Raw genomic sequence first — 16770 nt, forward strand, 5'->3', positions numbered from 1 at the left:
TGGTTTCCTTAACACACGAGAACACTCCCATCTTGTGTCTTATTAAAGGTAATTACAGGGGGTGCATTTCTTAGATACTCGCTGTATGACTTCTAGAGGTTTTTCCAATGTGAATTAGATTCAAAGTTAACCAAAACGACGTCTCACTACAAAAATACATACATTCAGAAACATAAAATGTAGGGAATTTAAAAGGGATTACAAAGAATGGGAGACAAAAAGTGTGCATTTTAAAAAGATGATGATTAAGGCCACATGAAGAAGGAGTTAGAATAATTAGAAAATAATGGGACATTTTTAAAAGTCAAAATTTGAAGAAAAAAGTCAGAAATTTGAAAAAAAAAATCTGAAGTTCAAAAAGAAAATAGAAAGGGAAAAAAATTGGAAGACAAAAAGTGTGAATTTTTTAAAGAAGATGGTTAGGACCACAGGAAGGAGTTAGATTAATGAGACAATATTGGGACATTTAGAAAAAAAGACAGATTTTTGGGGAAAAAGTGATAATTTTGAAAAAAGAATCGAACATTTTTAAAAGTCGACATTTAGAAAACATTTCAGGAATTTGAAAAAAAGTCAGATATTTTAGGAAATAAGTGATATATTTGAAGAAATAGTTGGAAATTCAAAAAAGTAGAAATTTGGGGGAAAAAATGTAAAGTAACGTCAATGAAACTAACAGCGTTGGCGGAGATGGCGCCGAGGTGTCTCGAGCTCCTCACCAACTCCACATCTGCACCATGTATGTTGAGTTGTTGGAGGAGCATGGGACATAAGATTTTCATTGCCAACATATACGTTGTATACGCCGTGCATATGACCAATAAAACCTTGAAGCCTTTAAACCTTGAGTGGTTCTCCCTTTAATGGTTTCAGAATCATAGAACAGTGTCTGATGAGCAGTTTCCAGAAACCACCAATATTTTATTCTCCAACTCCAACACAACTTTACAAATATGTATACAAGGATATGTACACAAAATTGAGAGAAATCAATCATTTTTCAGGGCAAATAAATCACATGTTTTGTTAAGGGATATCAGTAGCTGTGCATATGTTTAAAAGGTGATTACATAAAAACAGAATTTGATAAACATTTATCATTTCTGTACAAAGAGGAAACTTTTGTGGAGTGTGCCTGCTGTGTGGTTTGAAATAGAATTGGTGAAAAAAATAGCATCATTTTAAACCTCGCTGAAAGCTGCATTTCAAGGCAAGGCTTTAAATGTCTCTTTGTCCCTGACCCGATAACTATCACTGTTGAATCACACAGTTATGCATGTTTACAAGCAGCTGCAGTCACAACTACAGATAATGGGGAAATGCTGAAGTGATATCAAGCTTCTACACTGCAGGAAAAAAAAGTCATTTGATCCCCGCCATCATGAGAAAAATCCAATGTTGGCTGCTGTTTCTAACTACTGCATTTTCCAGGGTATATTTCCTTTGACGTCTGAGTTTAAAAAATATATTGTTTAAAAAGGTCAAAATAGTTATTCAGGTGCCCCCAAAAGGTCCCAAGGTTTGGCTATTGATTTCCTGCTGCTAGTGTGCTTATAATATGAGCTGAATCTTTGGCAAATTAAAAATACAAAAGAAGAAACACCTGATAAAGTTTGCTGCAGGTGCTGCATGATTGGAGTTTTATTCAAGAGTAAAATAATAAACTAAATCACATTTATTTACAAAAAATATAAGACAGATCTCATGTGTGACATCATTCTGGATTACACATTATTTACACAACCTGCACCTCTTTCTCAAGCTGGAAAATAATGATAATAGTTGAAAAATGGCTGAAGTTGCTCTCACTTACTGGTCAAGAGATCCTGATCTAATAATCCTAATTGGTTTATAAAATGGAGTAATCCAGGACGTCAGCCTCTTTGCATAAAACTCTAAGACAACATCTGTTTTCATGTCTTAAAGGAATAAAAGGTCCAATCACTCTCTGAACAATCATGTAATTATACATTTTCAAAAACAGTAAAGCGAGCTTGATTTAAAAATAAAAACAAGTGAAGGAAACCAAGCACGCCCTCTTCTTAAGCCTTGCCTTCAAGCCCAACGCTGTTCACTTGTTGAAACAGTCCCCAGGGAAAAAGGTTGTCCAACGTGACCTCAAACACGATGTTCAGAGCTTTGACCTCTGCTAAGGAAATTGGCTTTGGAAAAACAAAGAAGGAGGGAGGAGGTTCTGCGTCGACATGGTTGGAAACAATCCCCATCTCCAGCCCAGGAGACGACAAACAAGCCGTCCGGCGGACTGGCAGATGAACGGACAGGAAGTCAGTGTCAGCCGGGAGCTGTGGAAAGACGGACCGAGTCATCGTGTCACTGGACGACTTCGAAGTAGTGCAGGATGGCCATGATGTGCTGCGGCATGAAGACGTAGCCAGTGTAAACAGCCATGCCGGCAACAGAGACCAACAGAGAGTCTGAGGAAGAGGAGTTAAGGAGACCATAGAGATTTACATTTCTACATTCAAATCTGCAGGAGGTTGAAAAATAACTTGTATTCATTTAAACTGAGATTCATATCAGTTTTGAATGAACACAAGTATATGAAAATTGTTTTCACACGTGTTTTGCGGAACATAAAAAGCGCACAGGACATTAATATGCTCTCAGGTGACACAGGAAATATAAGATATGCAGGTGATCGTAACCTGGTTACTGTAAATCTGTGAGTATGAGTATATGGCATTAGTATACAAGCATTTAACTATTACCAGCATGACTCCTGAGTAGCACATATGGGGGAACAACACTCAGTGATGACAAGCAGAAACACACCTCACCCTCAGGGCAAGAGGGGATGAGGGTGATACCAACTGTTCGAGAGAGGATAAAGCATCTACGTAATGTCATCCTGAAGGGCTTCTGCAATAACACAGCTCAAAGTGCTGCAATAACACCATCGACCTTTAAATGATTAACCACCATAGATGAAACTGGTCTCCCAAATGTCTGTTATCCTAAATAAAACATATTCTGTAACTTTTAATCAACAGCATGTCTCACCTGACCACATGTTGAACTCCATTGACAACTCTACCTATCTAATGATATTTCGCCTATAGTCAAAGAAAAGTTATACATTTAAATCCCTTAAAGTACAGAATCAATCACGCCAGGCTTCCTTTCAAATCTTACATATTTAACAATTTGTTATTCATAAGTTTATCCACAGACCTTAAGGAACAGAAACACTTTCGTTCAACAACTAAAGGAGCAGTCTCTTGAATAGGCATTATAAAAAATGGTCAGAAATACAACTTACAGGTTTAACTACTGGCGAAATACATACATATTTTACTGCTACCATAATATAAAGAAATACTATAAGTCTATATTTCTGTTTCTGTGTTATATTGCCTTTTAGAGGATAGTATAACTTATCTAGAACTTTTTATATTGAGTAATCTTAGAGGTCCATGTCCTTTTTACTGTAGATATGAATAGATACTTGCTGTTCATTGTTTTATTTTAGTACGTTTTTTACCTTTTAATAACAAACAACTGTAACAAACTAATGAATAAAGTATCTATCTATCAATCTGGTACACTATCTACAAGTATAATTACACATTTAATCCCAATCATTAGGTTAAAAGCCTCACAGGAGGACAAACACAAGTTAAATACGGTTATTCAGCAGAAAAGTGAGTGCTGTGTTATCAAAGCTAAAGGCTACGTTAGCTCAACAGACGTTTTAGCTACAGTTAGCATATTAGCTCATTTAGCTGAAGTTGTTTTTTAAAAAGGATACTAAACACCGTCCTCTCCCAGGGCTCCAGCATGTACAGCGCCGTCACCAGAAGATATTGGTAGTAAAACCACGATAAGCTCTTCCAGCAGTCCCCCAGCGCCATAGTTAATATAACTTTTACTAACGCCGACTTCTGTCTCTTTTTACCTCAATGTTTCTTTCCTCCTTTCTGCGTGAGACGTCGGAGGCGACGTAAGGAATAGGGTGCTCGCTTTCAGCCAATCACAGCCCGGCGTTTGGGTGCGCGGCTGTGACGTAGGCTAGGGAGTTCCAACATCCGGGTTTCATAATATATTTATTTTATCTTTTTTTTATTTTTTATTAAATGTATTTATTTTGTATTATTTTTCTGGGTTTCAGAATAATGTACAAACGATACAACTTCGGTCCAGCAGTGGCTCAGTCAGTAGGGGCTTGGACTGGGAATCGTAGGGTCGCCAGTTCAAGTCCCCGAACAGACTTGAAAATATGGAAGATGGACTGCTACTTGGAGAGGTCCCAGTTCACCTCCTAGGCCCTGCTGTGGTGTCCTTGAGCAAGGCACCGGACACCTCCAATCCCCCCTCCCCATTGCTCCCCGGGCGCTGCACGATAGCTGCCCACTGCTCCTAGTACTAGGATGGGTTAAATGCAGAGGACCAATTTCACTGTGTGTGCTCTGCTGTGTGCATGTATGTGACTAATAAAGAGGGTTTCATCCTCCGATTCTATCTATTCTATCTAACTTCAGGATGAGGACATTTTTATGAACTTTAAAGCTGATGGATTTGATACAAATAACTAATTTAATTTGGGGGAAAAGTTCACATTCACCAGAAGAAATTGACTGACTCTAAACAAAATGTTTCACATTTTTACTCTAGAGTTACAACAATGTGGCACCACTATTGAAAATATAACAAAAAGGAATACTTAGTGTCCCTTCGATAAGTATTTTTGCTTGAAATTATGCCTTTTTTATTTGTATTCTATTAATTAGTTTGAAAACTTTTGCCCCTAATTAACTTTGAGATTCTGATTAAGTCCCCAGGGAATGCTTAATTTACTCCTGTTAGTTTTAATCAAAACAATACAGTGACCTGCTGTTTTATTAAAGGACAGGTCCGTTTTAATCATGAAACTATGCATTTGTTCTTAAAACTTAAAGCCAGGATAGCCCATTCTGCCTCTGATATACGTTAAGAGGTATTGACATGAGAAGCTTAAAAAGCATCTTAAAACCGAGTACAGAAATGTCAAATAAACATTAGAAATAATGTCACCATAACACAGCTTGTTAAACAGAGGGCACTTGCAGGTTTAATATCGTGACCAGGCTGCTAACCTCTCATTTGAAGCCCCTCTTGATGGCATTCAAAGGCAATATACAAATATTTCATACATGGTTTTATAACACCCTATAATGTAGTTATATGAAGCTATAACGACCCTTTTGTGTTTATTAAATTACAATATGTGTCAACAATTGTCATTTATTGTCTATTTTAGAGAATCCACTTACAGTTGTTGATAAAGTCTACTACATTACAGTTTTATAATCCATGTATTCCTGATTTATATAGTGAATGAATGCTTAATAGCCAAATCACCAAGGCAAATCAAAAATGTTTGACTGTAGTTAAAAACAAAATGGGTATCAGCCGATATATCACTATCCCACCTTTGTAATTATCAAGTAATTTAGATGCTTCTGCCTTTAATTTGGGCTAGTGTGTGTTTGGTCGAGTAGTGATCATAGGAGCTTCAAAAGGCAGATTTTAGGTTTCAAATTTAATTTTTCGGATGAAATTTGAAACCTAAAATCTATACAGATGATATCCCGCTGACATTCCCAAGTTATTCAGATTGTTTCCGTCTCTTCAGGCAGGTGAAAATAATTCAACCATGATATGAAATCGGAGTGTATTTCAGCGTATTCTCTCAGATGGATCAATGCTCTTGGATTGGATTCTGCCCTCTCAGCAAGAAATCATCAATCCTCCAAGTTCTTCTTCTTCAATCCTGTAGCTAAAAAAGCTGCAGTGAGGTAAAGAGTCCCAGACAAACCCCCTGAAATAAAAAACTGTCTGTCTGTGTGTCTCAGCAGTGGCTGGCCAGGATGTTGAAGAAGTGGTAGACCTCTTCTTTGTCGAACACGGCGACCTCTGTGGAACATTCGGTGCACCACACCGGATAGTAAACCTCATCAGCGTCCATCCCCGCGGGCACCGGTTCAGGAGTCTCGTCAGCAATGGATTCTGTTTTCTGTCCCCTCCTCCTCTTCCTCCTCTTCCTCTGTTTCAGGTCCTGCTGGGTTTTGTAGCGCAACACCTCGTCTCTCTTCACCGTGCAGTTCATGACGAACATCGCTCGATACTGCGTCCGGTACTTGTCGTGCCTGAGAGGACACAAAAACACATCAGTGGAGGATATCGGCTGAGACGCCCTAACCCTTTTCTGTGAAGCCTCACCTCTGACAGTCCAGGCAGAGCGTGGTCATGCAGGCGGGACAGTTCAGGACGGCGTCGCTGCTCGTTTCACCCGAACCCTGACGACCCTGCGACCGAGAGCCTCCAGCTGGTCGCTTCCTGCCGTTATACCTGCACAAGAACACACAAGGTGAACAACTGCAAGGAAAACAATTATCTACTGACTGGATTAACAGATAAAAGACTCCTTCTGAGTGTCTTACTGTCTCCTCCTCGCGTCCACCCAGGCCTGGTCCCTGTCGTCCTCGTCGGGGTCATACAGCAGCTCGTCATTGGTCAGTATGGCCCGCTGTTTCTTCCTCCGTCCAGTGGAGCCAGCTGCGGAATAAACAGAGACATTTAAGAATTATGGGGAAGCCTTCATAAGGGATGGTCAAGGGGCTGAGGGAAGTGGATAAACTGAAGTTTGGGGAACATTTATGCTTACTTGGCATATCCTCTCCCTCTGAGTCTGAGTCGAAGTAAACCTCATCGTACGTCGTAGGGTTAGGAAGTCCAGGAGCACCTGCACCTCCCTGCTTCTCCTCCTCCTGCTGCTGCTGCTGCTGCTGCTAAAAATAACACACAATTATCAGAATTGCTTTCACAACAAGGTCACCGACCCTGAACCAAAACACGGACAAAATATCTCCATCACATCTAAGTTTCACACTATGGCAACGTTGAAATCCAAAGTACTTCCAGTACGATGGATAACCATGCAAGCACTGTGTATGGTCACTGCAGGTGGGTGTTACCTGCTGTGGCTGGTGTCCAGGTTCCCTCCAGGGTCTTGATGGTGGTGCTCAGCTCGGCCTCCATCTCCTTCTCGAACTCATCCTCGCTGGACGACTCGCTCTCCCCCGTCAGATACTCTCTGATCAGCTTCTTCTTCTGCTCCGGCGTCCCGTTGAGCAGCACCGTCCAGCTCATCTTCCGAACTGAAACAGAGCGAGAGAGAGGTTTAAAACAATATCCATTCTTCAGGTATCAGGTATTGATAAAGCAAGTCCAGCACTGATTAAAGTCACCCTCAGTGGTTACAGCTCAAGGTACTTATTCGAAATATTGCATGTTTTAAATACAGCCTATTTGCTAGAAAGGATTGGTCTCTGAGACCTTTGTTTCTCAACCCGTTTCCTGTCAATCGTGTCACTGTAAACTGTCCAATAAGGGCAAAAAACGCCCAAAAAAGCATCATATGTATTGGAATAGAAATGTTTGAATTTGTAGAAGTGATCACACTTCTGTATAACCGAATACAACTGTTTCATGAATACATGAATCCTTGTTGAACATAAATGGCTGACCTTCCTCCAAATAAAACCTGGGAATTTGTAAAACTGGACTTAACTTTGGACAAACGGACCCTTCTGGAAGATACATAAAATTTCACAAACATTGTAGGAGCATTAACTTGTTAAAGACAACGAAACATTTCGAAACGTGGGATCAATAGAGTAAATCTTATCTTACCAATAGAAAAATAACTATATGATGCGGCTCAATATCCATTTTTATCAAGTAACTTTATAAGATTATTTAATATTATTTCAATAAAAAACAGCAATGCACAGAGGTACAGTTACCGGGTATTTAGATTGCCATTAGCTCCTGTATTCCAACAGTCGATACCTTTAATATGTTCTCCTGTCTTCAGCGTTTTTGAGTTTGTTTACATGTTAGCATTTAGCTAACTAGCCTCATGGTGCTCAAACTACATCGTTTTTAAAGCTGTTTTTATTATTTCCAACCTGCTCTCGGCTCTCTCCTCGTCACTCGGCTCCTCGAGCTCATACGAATCAAAGTCCTGTGGTTTGTTCATTTTAACAGTTTGGAAATGTCCAAGTACAACAACACGAGCTAGCAGCCACCATGGAACGTTTACTTCCGGTTCTTCTTCTTCTTTAGTAGGTAAAACGGAAGTAAGCAAACAGAGTGAGGACATCGCCATCTGTTGGAGGGATGAGTAAAATCAAGCAAAATGAAAAAATATTTTAGAAAATTAATTAAATCAATAACAATAATAAAAATAAGATACAAATGAGATTGAATAAAATATAAAATAAAATAGAAATGTATTTTTAAGTAAAATAAAGTACAGACTCTCTTCCAGTCATAACCACAGTATTTCTTAAAATAATAATCATTATTTTTTACAGTGTATTATATGTAGGAAGTGTTGGTTTTGAGGATTTAATATTATATGAAAATACACAAATATTATCTCATAAAATAATCGATTTTACTAAAAAACAAGACCACTTTCTAAGATATGTTACAAAAAAAGTTAAGACCTACCAGATGAATGCTTTACTGCCTTTTCTTCTCAGTGAAGATATACAAAAATGTATACATTTTCTCTAATGTCTTTTTTTCCATTATGTCATTTACACACTGGTAAAAAAATACATCTATTAAACCCATCTTGTACCTGAAAAGTGGACGTCTTTCAAAAACGAACTGCTGCTGTTACAACAAACCAACACTAAGTGGAGCCAACAGACCAGACCTCTACATTTAGTCTCTCCTCTCAGAGGTCAGGGCCGCTGAAGATCCATCTGAAGGCCGAGTCCATTACATGATGAAACAATGAGAAGCAAATGATTGAATGGAAATCTGTTGATTGATTTCAGCAGCCCAAATGTTGATCTTGCTGTTTACTTTGACCTTTGAAGTCAAATTGGGTAAGTACACATCATGCTATTGACATCAGACTCTTACTGTTTCTCTGCATGTGAGAGTATTTACTAAAAACCCTCCAACCTGAGATTTGATCAGAGCAACACAGCAGTAATATACTGTTTGGATCCAAACACAGTGGTTCAGATTTATTCCGTATCTTCCTGCATCTCTATATTTTTAGGAGACCCATTTATAAACAGTGAATGTGCCTAATATAATTGGATGATTAAACCGTGTTAATGTACTCCATAATATCTGCATATTTCTATAGCTGATTGTGGCTGATCACCTCAGTGTTTGGAGGTTACATGGCTGTCTCTGCTGCGTCATTCATATACTTGCTATAGATTAAGACCTTGGATTTTAGCCTTTGCAGACCATTTACATGCACTAAAACATATACAACACACTGCAGGAAAGGGAAGACCCCAAAAGCTTAATAGGGCCTCTTTCATTCATTCAACAAGAAAGAGACGTTGTTTCTTACGCTTACAAATCTCTGTTGTTGTTGCCACACTGCTTCAGTGACATGTGATTAAAATACGATTACAACCTGAGGTACACACACATCGTGTCTTAAAAAAGAAGTGCATGCAACTGTGTGATGTTGCATCAATATCTTTGCAATGAGAAATTGTCGCTTGTTACTGAAACTGAGACTGTCTGAAGGCCTCCATCTGTTCTGACCGTGTTATGTTTTGTGTCTGAGCTCCGAATCCTCCTCCTCACACACACACACACACACACACACACACACACACACACACACACACACACACACACACACACACACACACACACACACACACACACACACACACACAGTGTCTAACAGTGACACATCCAACCCTGTCGCCTTCCAACACAGCTCCACATAATTATCCCTCCGCACCAAAAGTCTGTTTTTTCTTTTCTTGCAGGAAATTGCTGTGTATCGTTGCAGATCCATTGAAAGCTGCAAACAAAGAGGAGCAAAAGCAACTGTGGCTGCAGCCACACACACACACACACACACACACACACACACACACACACACACACACACACACACACACACACACACACACACACACACACACACACACACATATACACTCACACACTGTCCATTGTCTTCTCCTCCATTATCAAAGCCAACAAAGTGTTTTTCTTTCCTCCTGTGTGTATTTTGTGATGGCAGTGAAGCCGACACCCAGCGGGAGTGCCTGCCTGCCAGGAGGGGGACAGATGGGTGTAATTTTGTTATTTTTACCTCCTCAGTGAGCTGGCTGCTAGCTCGGGGAAATTAGCATCACACCTGTGCGTAATTGGCTAAATTAGCTTGTCGAGCGGCAGAGTTGAAACATAGGTGGTCCTGTGTGTGTGTGTGTGTGTGTGTGTGTGTGTGTGTGTGTGTGTGTGTGTGTGTGTGTGTGTGTGTGTGTGTGTGTGTGTGTGTGTTTTTGTGTGTGTGTGTATGTGGGGGGGAGGCAGGTACAATCAGAGCAGTTGTTTAGTGTGTGTCGCTGGAGAAGAAGAATAAGAGGCTTTCAGGGGAATGAGATGTCACACCTGGAATGAAAAATGTCACCCAGCAGCTCCTCGTTGAAAACACACTGCCGACACACGGCCGACACAACAGAAAGACACGTTAAAGGACAAACTGCGGGAGAAAGACACAAAACAAACAGCACACACAGATAGACAAACAAAAACAGAGGACGGCGTAAACATACAAACAGAGCGCACAGCCACAGGAAGCAGGAAGCTGTTACCTTTCTCTCATGTGGTCTACAAACACGTGTATATATAATATCTGGATGACAAAAAAATGATTACAACTCACCAAAATACTCAAGTAAATTCATCTCAAATGTGTTCTTTAAAGAGGCCTTATATTGCTTGTTGGGGTTTTCCATTTCCTGAAGTGTGTTATAGGTTTTAGTGCATGTAAATGGTCTGAAAAGGCTAAATTCTCCTGTGTTCCCTCCAGAGGGAGTTTATCTGCCCACCGGCTAACCAGAGGGATGAAAATGTATATAGGTGGATAGAAGCGACAGAGGTCAAGGAGAGACAGATGTGGGGGGAAAAGAACAGGTGTAGACAACAGATAAAGAGGGGAATGATGGAGAGAGAAGAGGCTTTGTGTAAAATAATAATAAAGTAGACAGAAAAGGCATTAAACAAGAAATGGAAAGATTGATGGAAGGATGAAAGAGAAATGATTGAGCTGCAAACTGTTGGGTAATATCACACACACACACACACACACACACACACACACACACACACACACACACACACACACACACACACACACAGGTATGCAGGTACAGAGGAACATTCAAATGGTGTGAGGAAGTAACAAGGGCCCGAGTCAATTAATTTGACTTCATGGGCATTGTAAGTGTGTGTGTGTGTGTGTGTGTGTGTGTGTGTGTGTGTGTGTGTGTGTGTGTGTGTGTGTGTGTGTGTGTGTGTGTGTGTGTGTGTGTGTGTGTGTGTGAGTGCAGGTGTGTTTTGTCAGTAGGTTCAGCGGTTCACAGCTCGCCGACATGGGCCGATAATCAAGTCCCGACACTTTTTATATGGAGAGACGGGGAGAGACGGAGGTGGCGGGAGATAATGAAGCCGAGCCGTCGCCTGTTTTCTGCAGCACGGGCCAACAGGTGGAGCACACATGCTGACAGCCGCGCAGCTACCTGCCCGTTCACCACCGGAACAAGAGGAGAAACACACGAGAAGCTGTGGAAACCAAACCACAAAACCAATCCTGAACATGTAACCTTCCTCAGTTTCTGTGGACCAAATAATCACTGCTGAATTACCTTCAGAGAGTCTTAGCTTTTGGAATATAATAAGTGTCATTTCCACCCAGAAAGATTTGCTGTTGGGACAGCGTTTGGCTGCTAGCTGAACTTACCCATGGATCTGTTTCTCAAACCCAAACACAAATGTAAAATCAGAGCCAGAGAACTTCAGTTGTTAATGATCTGTGTGTATCGTTGGTGGTGCAGAGTCTGAGCCAGGACTGTGTGGGAGAACATATAAAAAATATTCATTTTATAGGAGCTTCGATGCATAAACAGAGACAGATATACGCCAGCTTTAATATATGTCTGATTCTTAATCTCAGAAAACATTGCTCATTGCTTTGAAACACACTTTTTTGGGGGTTTTCCCTTCCCTGTAGTGTGTTCTATAGGTTTTAGTGCATGTAAATGGTCTTCAAAGGCTAAAAAATAAACAAGTTTTTCTCCCACACACTCCCACCCTGCCTGAAACACCTCCATTGGACTCCTTAGTTTGCTTCCTGAACATAGTGACATCACTAATCAACACTTGCGCTACTATTGGCTAGCACTGCAACACATTGTATGTGATAGGCTAAGGGGCGGGACATTTCTTAGCGGTTGACCAATCACAACAGAGCAGGCCAGAAAAAGGAAAATGTTTGTTAGAGCAGGGCTTCTAATGGGGGAGAACTTTGGATAACCAATCAGAGCAGACTGGGCTCTGGTTTCAGACAGAGGGTGAAGTAAAGACCTTTTTGAATATTAAAGCATGGAGACATGTTCCAGAAGAGGAACAAAGTACAAATATTAACCTGAGAATGATAATAATACGTCCTCTTTAAGCAGGTCATTGTTTGTTTTACTGACAGCAGGGCTTGTTTAGCCCTTTTGCCAATCAGTTTGATTTAAGTGCACGTGTTTCAGAATGTTCTTACAGCTTTCTGGAAATAAAAGAAGAGTTAGCTTTCATATTATTTGCTATATCTGTACATCCCTGTTTTTACAGCGGTAGCTCGTTTAATCCACCTGCAGCAGACCCTCCGTGGTGTCTGGATCTTTACTTGTCAGAGTGTGTCTGGTCTCAGCGGGGCTGCTGAAATCATTGCTGTGTGACAGATGGACTGACAGATCCATCTATGTGAGAATGTAGAATAACACAACCTGTGTGGACGGAGTCATCACACGCGCTCCATAGGAAGCGGCGACAAAGTGGCGGCAGGAATGTAGATAAGGAGGTTATGTGCGAGGACCAATTTATTTTTCCTGGCAGGGTGGGAAGACCTCTGAGACGCATTTCACATGTCCACATGACAGCAGAAGTCTCAATAATGAAATCCTCTCAAACTGTATTTATATCCGGAGACACCCGGGTCCAGAGATGTGACATGTGGGACGATCTGTAGGCTGCCGGATAATGAACCATCAGTCCCTTTGCATTTACAACCGTGTTTATTTCTCTGGGCTTCACTGTGGAGAGCAGACTGTGGACAGAGAGAAGGTGTTGGTGCATAAAACAAACATGGAGGTGTCCACTTATCAGGCTTCCGGCATGATTATTTTATAGGAAGCAACATCTGGTGTATCATGGTGGAGGAAAAGCCTCAAAGGCTGACGGGAGAAGATCCTGGTGAGAGAAATACTAATAATATTTACTCAATCACTGTAAAGATGTCATATAATGCTCTTTTTCAGGTTCATATTCCCAGTCTGCTCTGATTGGTCAGCTGGCTGGCTCTGTTGTGATTGGACAGCCGATTAGAGATGTCCCGCCCCTTAGCCTATCACGTATAATGTGATGGAGCACTAGAAATAAACAAAGGAGGCCTATGGAGGCATTTCAGACCATTCACATGCACACACATCCATCTAACACACTACAGGAAAGGGAAACCCTTTAAAACACCTCCCATACATCCTGAAAAACTACAAGGATCCACATGTAGTGTATTTGTTTGTCCCCTTAGTTAACTCTTCTAAAAGTAGTTATATGAAATGATCAGAGGGTGGTAAAACATCCCAACCATAAAGCCTTCCATATGAATACACACCTAAACATATAAGGGCTCCATCATTTACAAACCCTCCATCTCTCTCTCCTCTTCCCATTCAGTAAAGTCTATAGATTCAACCTTTTGTTGTTTGCCCGGATTAGCATGTAAGAGATATAAAGAGTGTGTGTGTGTGTGTGTGTGTGTGTGTGTGTGTGTGTGTATGTGTGTGTGTGTATGTGTGTGTGTGTGTGTGTGTGTGTGTGTGTGTGTGTGTGTGTGTGTGTGTGTGTGTGTGTGTGTGTGTGTGTGTGTGTGTGTGTGTGTGTGTGAGAGAGGAAGACGAATGAAACAGAACAGAAAGAGAGGAGATGCAGAGAGACAAAAGTCCAGCTGTGAGAGGATCATGGGATGAACAGAGGAAGAATAAAACGGATCTTATCGTTCGTGGATAGAAACTTCCAGAGCCCAGCCTATTACCATGTAAATCACATACACACACACATACATAACGTCATCCAAACACACACATGTAACGTCACACACACATCCACGGCATGTATGATGTTGCACAAACACATCCCGCAGCAACACACACTCCTTTCACGGCGCCTCGTTGAATGACGTTTGGCTCCCGTCTGGTATTTTGAGTCAGTTGGTTATTTATCGGGTGATGAAATTAAGTTAATTGCCTATTGGTATTTTAATTAAGTTTCTTTCTCCGTGGGTGTTGGAGTGATTTTTGGAGTATTTATTGGTATTTTAATGAAGTATTATTTGGCTGCAGACTCAGTGGGAGAGCAGCTGAACAGGCATACACACAGCAGGTGGCCCAAACACACACACACACACACACACACACACACACACACACACACACACACACACACACACACACACACACACACACACACATACACACTCATAGACAAATACACACGTCATACAGGCAGAGCAGCACACACACACACACACACACACACACACACACACACACATACAGATGAAGACATTTGACAAGCATGAATGCAATAGTCCATACATATAATCACATAGTTATAAATACATCCAGATATTTTCCAACTCTAATATATCCCTAAATGCTGAATTGAACTGTAAATCTTTAAACACGCATGAAATTATACAGTTTATTTTATTTTAAAAACATCAGAAATGTCTTTCAGAGTATGACCTTTATTTTTCAACCTACACTCAGTATCTCCTGAGATACATTGCACATTTATACATCATTAGACCGACCTATATAACACATTGTACACCATTATAACAGTCTTAATGCTAAGTTGAATACTCGATTCTGATTGGTCAATTTGGACATTCCATAGGTTGTTAAGTGTCACTAACAGACCGTTCCTAAGGAGGATCAAGAGACTATGTGCAGTCATTGAATCAGCAGAAAAAAGTAGGGTCAATTTAACGTCAACTGTGGACAACAAACATTTTCTTTTTCATCCATCAGGAAACATCGTGGAATACTTATGGAGGTCAGACAAATCAGCATGAGAAGACAGACAGGAAGTAAACACTAAAGGGAACAACATGAGAAGACAGGCAGGAAGTCAACACTAAAAGGAACAACAGGAGAAGACAGACAGGAAGTCAACACTAAAAGGAACAGCAGGAGAAGACAGACAGGAAGTAAATGCTCAAGGGAACAGCAGGAGAAGACAGACAGGAAGTCAACACTCAAGGGAACAGCAGGAGAAGACAGACAGGAAGTAAACACTAAAGGGAACAACAGGAGAAGACAGACAGGAAGTCAACACTAAAGGGAACAGCAGGAGAAGACAGACAGGAAGTAAACACTAAAGGGAACAACATGAGAAGACAGACAGGAAGTAAACACTAAAGGGAACAACATGAGAAGACAGACAGGAAGTAAACACTAAAGGGAACAACATGAGAAGACAGACAGGAAGTAAACACTAAAGGGAACAACATGAGAAGACAGACAGGAAGTAAACACTAAAGGGAACAGCAGGAGAAGACAGACAGGAAGTAAACACTCAAGGGAACAGCAGGAGAAGACAGACAGGAAGTAAACACTCACAGGATCACGATGTAGGCTCTGCAGTGTTTAAAGACTTGGACAGTAACAGAAAAACCTCGATCAGCGCTGCCATACTTTAAAGTTAGGTCGCTGCAGTTCGAGCTGTGGCAAAGTTGCTTTTGGCCGAAGCAACACGATCAATATTAATCAAATTTGTGAGTCAAGTTGTTAGTTTATTACGTAACCCAATAATAACCCAGATAATGTGCAGCGAGTTAGTCTTTATGAAGGAGGGATGTTAATCTGCTTAATATGATTAGGACAAATGGACAAACCCTGTGAAATGACTGTATCACACTGGTTAAAACAAACATTTAGGGGTTCAAAAGTTCAGATATTACCCCATAATCGTAATATTTAGAAGTGCTTTTCAGTGAGAAAGTAAACTAGGTGACTAGAGGACTAGATCTGTGCAAACAGGGGCAAATGCACAAGACCAAATGCTGCAGATTCACCTAAATGTAAACACACAGAGGCTTAAACGGAGTTAAATAAGACAATAAAGCCCTTTTCATCCCGTCCTCGCTGCAGTGCCGATGAGCAGATGTTCCCTGACAGTGTGAGAGGACCACGCCTGCAGCAGCAGCACGACTTGTGATGTAAGGCGGCATGTTTAGTTTCAACAAGCTCCGCTCAAACGTCGCTCTGGGCTGAGACGCTGGATCTGGTTTAAATATCACAGTCTCAGTACCAGACTTCTGCGTGAGCGAACAGGGAACTCATCGGATCAGCTCGCTAACATTTAGGGAACTCACACAGGCGGTCTGACGAGGATTCCCTCTGCGTGGGATAGTACGGTTTATTTTAGGATGAGTCAGTGGCTCTGTTTTACTTAGTGTAGTTTGAGGTTTCATTTGCAATCTCCACTGGTTCAAATCACAAATATAGACTCCCATTTTCAAGTGTTATTACTGCTGTGCTTTGTTTATTTCAAGCGTGTTCTTTTTAATGAAGTTTTATGAATTTTTAACCTTTAAATGTTAAGAAAATCCCTCAATAAAATGTGTATTATGATAATCATTATGATTTTAATGTC

The 16770-nt window shown here is 40.8% G+C and overlaps 1 protein-coding gene across 1 annotated transcript; it reads right to left on the minus strand.

Moving 5' to 3' along the window:
- Positions 1-4485: 4485 nt before the first annotated feature.
- Positions 4486-8116, minus strand: eapp (e2f-associated phosphoprotein). Its single transcript, XM_063908057.1, is given in 7 exon segments — positions 4486-6146; positions 6220-6348; positions 6441-6555; positions 6665-6752; positions 6754-6785; positions 6975-7157; positions 7971-8116. Coding segments are annotated over 7 exon segments (888 nt in total). The 5' UTR covers positions 8014-8116; the 3' UTR covers positions 4486-5848.
- Between the last annotated feature and the right edge of the window lie 8654 nt (positions 8117-16770).

The sequence above is a fragment of the Eleginops maclovinus genome, chromosome 19, assembly GCF_036324505.1.
Source record: "Eleginops maclovinus isolate JMC-PN-2008 ecotype Puerto Natales chromosome 19, JC_Emac_rtc_rv5, whole genome shotgun sequence".
Taxonomy (NCBI): domain Eukaryota; kingdom Metazoa; phylum Chordata; class Actinopteri; order Perciformes; family Eleginopidae; genus Eleginops; species Eleginops maclovinus.